A 3,812-nucleotide genomic window follows, 5' to 3' on the forward strand; every position below is an offset into this window, starting at 1 on the left:
GGTAGCAACTTGGATAAGCACGGTTTTGTTGAGAAAAGTGGAAAAACTGCACATAGATTTTAACAATGATAACGTTGTTATACCTCGAATTCTTTTCCAGTGCACATCGATCACTAAATTGAAGCTGACATTGCCTTGCATTTTTAAAGTCCTTGTTAGTAATTTTTTCCCTAGCCTCAAGGTTTTGCATCTTTTTTTGGCTCATATTCTGAGCGAGGATTGTTCCAAGCCTTACAGAGTTATTCTTAATTTTTCAATCTTAAAAACGCTAAAGCTTGGCAACTGCCAATGGTCGAATCTTGAATCCGTTGACATCAAGGCCCCTTGTTTGACAAACCTCTTCGTAAATGAAATCGAACTGATCTCCCGAGGTCGTCCTACGACACAAAGATGCCTCGTCAAAGTTTCCGAATCCAAGTGTCTCTCATTCGACTACTTTGGCAGCTGTCTCGGAAGATTTGACATGACGGATTCTTCAGTCCATTCTATCACTCTTAGGCATGCCGACGCTTTAGGGCGGCCTAATCAAGCGTTTGGGACGAACAGATTTTACTGGCTGGGTGCTCCAGATTGTATCATTTGGAGCTATCCATTTTTTTTGCTGATGTGAGTTTCCCTAACCAAGAGAATATATGAGAGTTATAATTTTCATTTACAGTTAACATTTATTGTTCCGTGATAGGCAATCTTCCGATCAAGTCGAGGACCTCAAATTCCTCAACTCATCTCGCAACTCGAACACAGATCCAGTCGTTCTCCGTCATGTCAAATCTTCCGAGACAGCTGCCAAAGTAGTCGAATGAGAGACACTTGGATTCGGAAACTTTGACGAGGCATCTTTGTGTCGTAGGACGACCTCGGGAGATCAGTTCGATTTCATTTACGAAGAGGTTTGTCAAACAAGGGGCCTTGATGTCAACGGACTCAAGATTCGACCATTGGCAGTTGCCAAGCCTTAGCGTTTCTAAGACTGAAAAATTAAGAACAACTCTGCAAGGCTTGGAACAATCCTCGCTCAGAATCTGAGCCAAAAAAAGATGCAAAACCTTAAGGCTAGGGAAAGAATTACTAGCAGGGACTTTAAAAATGTAAGGCAATATCAGTTTCAATTTTGTGATCGATGTGCACTGAAAAAGAATTCGAGGTATAACAACGCCCTCGTGGTTAAAATCTATGTGCAGTTTTTCCACTTTTCTCAACAAAACCGTGCTTATCCAAGTTGCTACCCTTAACTGGATTATAAGAGTGATGGAAAAGAGAGCCGAAACTTGGTTATGATGGGAGTCCTCGAGAAAAAGAGAAATTTGTCAACAAACTCGATCACGTCATCTTTCCTGGGAGCTCTCTTCGCTAATAGCTCACCGTCCCGGATGTCTATCTTATGAATCTTAGTCCACCTGTATTCCCAGGCTTTGGAGAGCAGACAGAAGGGACAATACATGAGTAATAATGTCCTCCGGTGAGAAAATCTTCACCGTTATGGCGATCCATTTGCAAATGGTAAACCTGAAAACAAAATTTAAATACGAAAAAATCATCGATGGTGAAGGGTTGACCGGACCCACCACTGAGCTAGATTCTAAAAATCGAGAATTAAAAAATGGTATAAATGCATATCATGCATGCAACCATCTTTAGAACTAGTAAAAAAATGGCCACAGAAATAAATTCCACACCACTGCAGCTAGAAATAAAAATCAATCAATCACTTGGGTTCAACTCCACAAGGCACACTCGCTGAGCAAGAAATAACAAGAAAAGCATTGAAAGAAAACACGGATGCATTACCTTGCGTGGTTCTTCTCGGAGAGGGCTAGGGTTTTCTTGGATTTTTCTTCCCGGTGGTTTTGGGGAGGGTGAGGGGTTTTCTTGCTTTTTATTACTGTTTTACCAAGGTGAAAGATAAACAAATTTTTTTTTTTAAAAAAAAAAATTAATTTATGAATGTGTCCGCCAAAAACAAATATACATTTTGATTGATGTAATTTTAATGAATAAATAAATTAATCGAAAATGATATGGGATTCTAAATAATAAAATTGTTCCCTATACGACATTGATTATAATGGGGGAATATATATATATACCAATGCAAAAGTGTTTAAATGTTATTTTGCATTGGTATTTTCTATGGGGGTTGGACGCTGAAACAATCTTTGGAACTTTTTGGCCTAATTGGAGAATGCCACATATATTTCAAACAATCTTATTTAGTATCTTAAAAAAAGAGTGAGATAAGGGGAGAATGCAGACGTTAACAATGCTGGAGGATGTGCTTAGGGACCTTACACTTTTTCCAGCTGGTAGTAATGCACTAATGCATAAGGGTAGTCTCTAAGGCATGCACATAAATCGTATTAAAAGTAAATATAATGAGCAACCAACCTTGTAGAAAGCCTCTTTAGTCAGTGCTATTTGAGGCAGTTGAGCTGTGGCGTCATCTTCGCCGCCAGAATCATTACTATCATCACCATCTAAAATCTTCTCAAAATCAAGAAGAAATGACAAAGCAGCTGTCATGATCCTGAGAAATTCAAACATGCTCACAGCTTTCAGGACTCAATAGGAGTTTTGAAACACAGAAGAATTAGACTACATTGCACGTCAATTCAAACCTTGATGATGAATGAAAACATGCCATACATATTGCATTTGCTGTCCTCTCATCAAACCAAACTTTCCTTCGATGGAGATCGCACAGGGTAACTAGTGCCACTTTTGCTTTCGCTTCTTCCTCTTGCTGCTGTGCAATGAGAAACGACAGCATGAACTGAGAGAAAATCAACTGATATGAGAACCACAGATTATCTAGTAGATAAAATACCTGCAGCATCCAATATAAAACATTCTGAAGTGCCCGATTCTTTGGATCGTTCTTATGCTTCCGGTTCATACCCCAAATACTCTGAATAACATGAGAGAATGCCAGTTTTTTTAATGCCCGATCTCCCAAAGTCTGTAGCTCCACGAACAACACAAGGGTCTCAGGGATATCAATCATCTGATACAAGAGAAATCAGTTTCAACCTTCATTTAAAGGTACACAAACTCTGACATAGTGCCAATACAAGATGTAGTTGACATAAGTCGAATAATTAATCCTAACACTGCAGGCACAGAAAAATCTAGTTTCCTCCGTTCCACAATAAACTTACCGTGTCTAAATCGAATGCTTTCCAAGGCCATACAACCAATTAACAATATAATCCACACTAAAAAGCTGAGTAACACGTAATCAAGATTTATCCAAAACCTTAGATGCTTAAATTTCCTATAAAATTAAACAGAAAAATGAAATTTTGCAATACAAAAAAAAAAAACTGTACCTTGCGATTAGCCAACAGAACCAAAGCTCGAGTCACATTCACCCTGAGTCCGGACGGCAGGCATCGTGCAGATGAATTTAAAAACAGGGCCAAGTCGTTTGGATAACCGAACAACTGTTTCGGGTAAAATTGAGTGACATGGGCCAAAAACATGAAACGGTCACCTAAATCCCGAGCCACCGTCGGGTCATTGGCGATTCCACTCAACGAGATGAAATTCAACGAGGCTTGCCTCTCAAAGAGCTCAAGCAACGACTTAAATTGATTGTAGATTAGGTTTAGCTCTGACTCGTAACCTTCTGGGTCATATTTCATTTTGCTTAGCAGGTTCGGTAGATTGAGCTTCTCTGAAACTCGTTCTGAGGCAGATATCGAGTCCTGGGAGATGGAATCCATCCCTAAAACACCAACTCGAACACCGTTTGGGAACTTCATCAGACTCTCCTTTAGACACTGGGCGAGGATGACGAATTGGTGGACGAGCCG

The 3,812-nt window shown here is 39.7% G+C and overlaps 1 protein-coding gene across 2 annotated transcripts; it reads right to left on the reverse strand.

The window, feature by feature from the left end:
- Window positions 1-778: 778 nt before the first annotated feature.
- Window positions 779-3,812, reverse strand: LOC140956757 (uncharacterized). 2 transcript variants are annotated; one of them, XM_073413620.1, is made up of 5 exons: window positions 3,327-3,812; window positions 2,825-3,001; window positions 2,616-2,740; window positions 2,386-2,524; window positions 779-1,506 (listed from the first exon to the last, which is right to left on the reverse strand). In XM_073413620.1, exons 1-5 carry the CDS (start codon window positions 3,759-3,761, stop codon window positions 1,375-1,377), a joined length of 1,008 nt encoding a protein of 335 aa, XP_073269721.1. In that variant the 5' UTR covers window positions 3,762-3,812; the 3' UTR covers window positions 779-1,374. The 2 variants fall into 2 exon arrangements, with proteins under 2 accessions (XP_073269721.1, XP_073269720.1); XM_073413619.1 differs by having other exon boundaries at window positions 781-1,506; window positions 2,616-2,743.

This window comes from Primulina huaijiensis, chromosome 14 (assembly GCF_012295235.1).
Source record: "Primulina huaijiensis isolate GDHJ02 chromosome 14, ASM1229523v2, whole genome shotgun sequence".
In the NCBI taxonomy this organism is placed as follows: domain Eukaryota; kingdom Viridiplantae; phylum Streptophyta; class Magnoliopsida; order Lamiales; family Gesneriaceae; genus Primulina; species Primulina huaijiensis.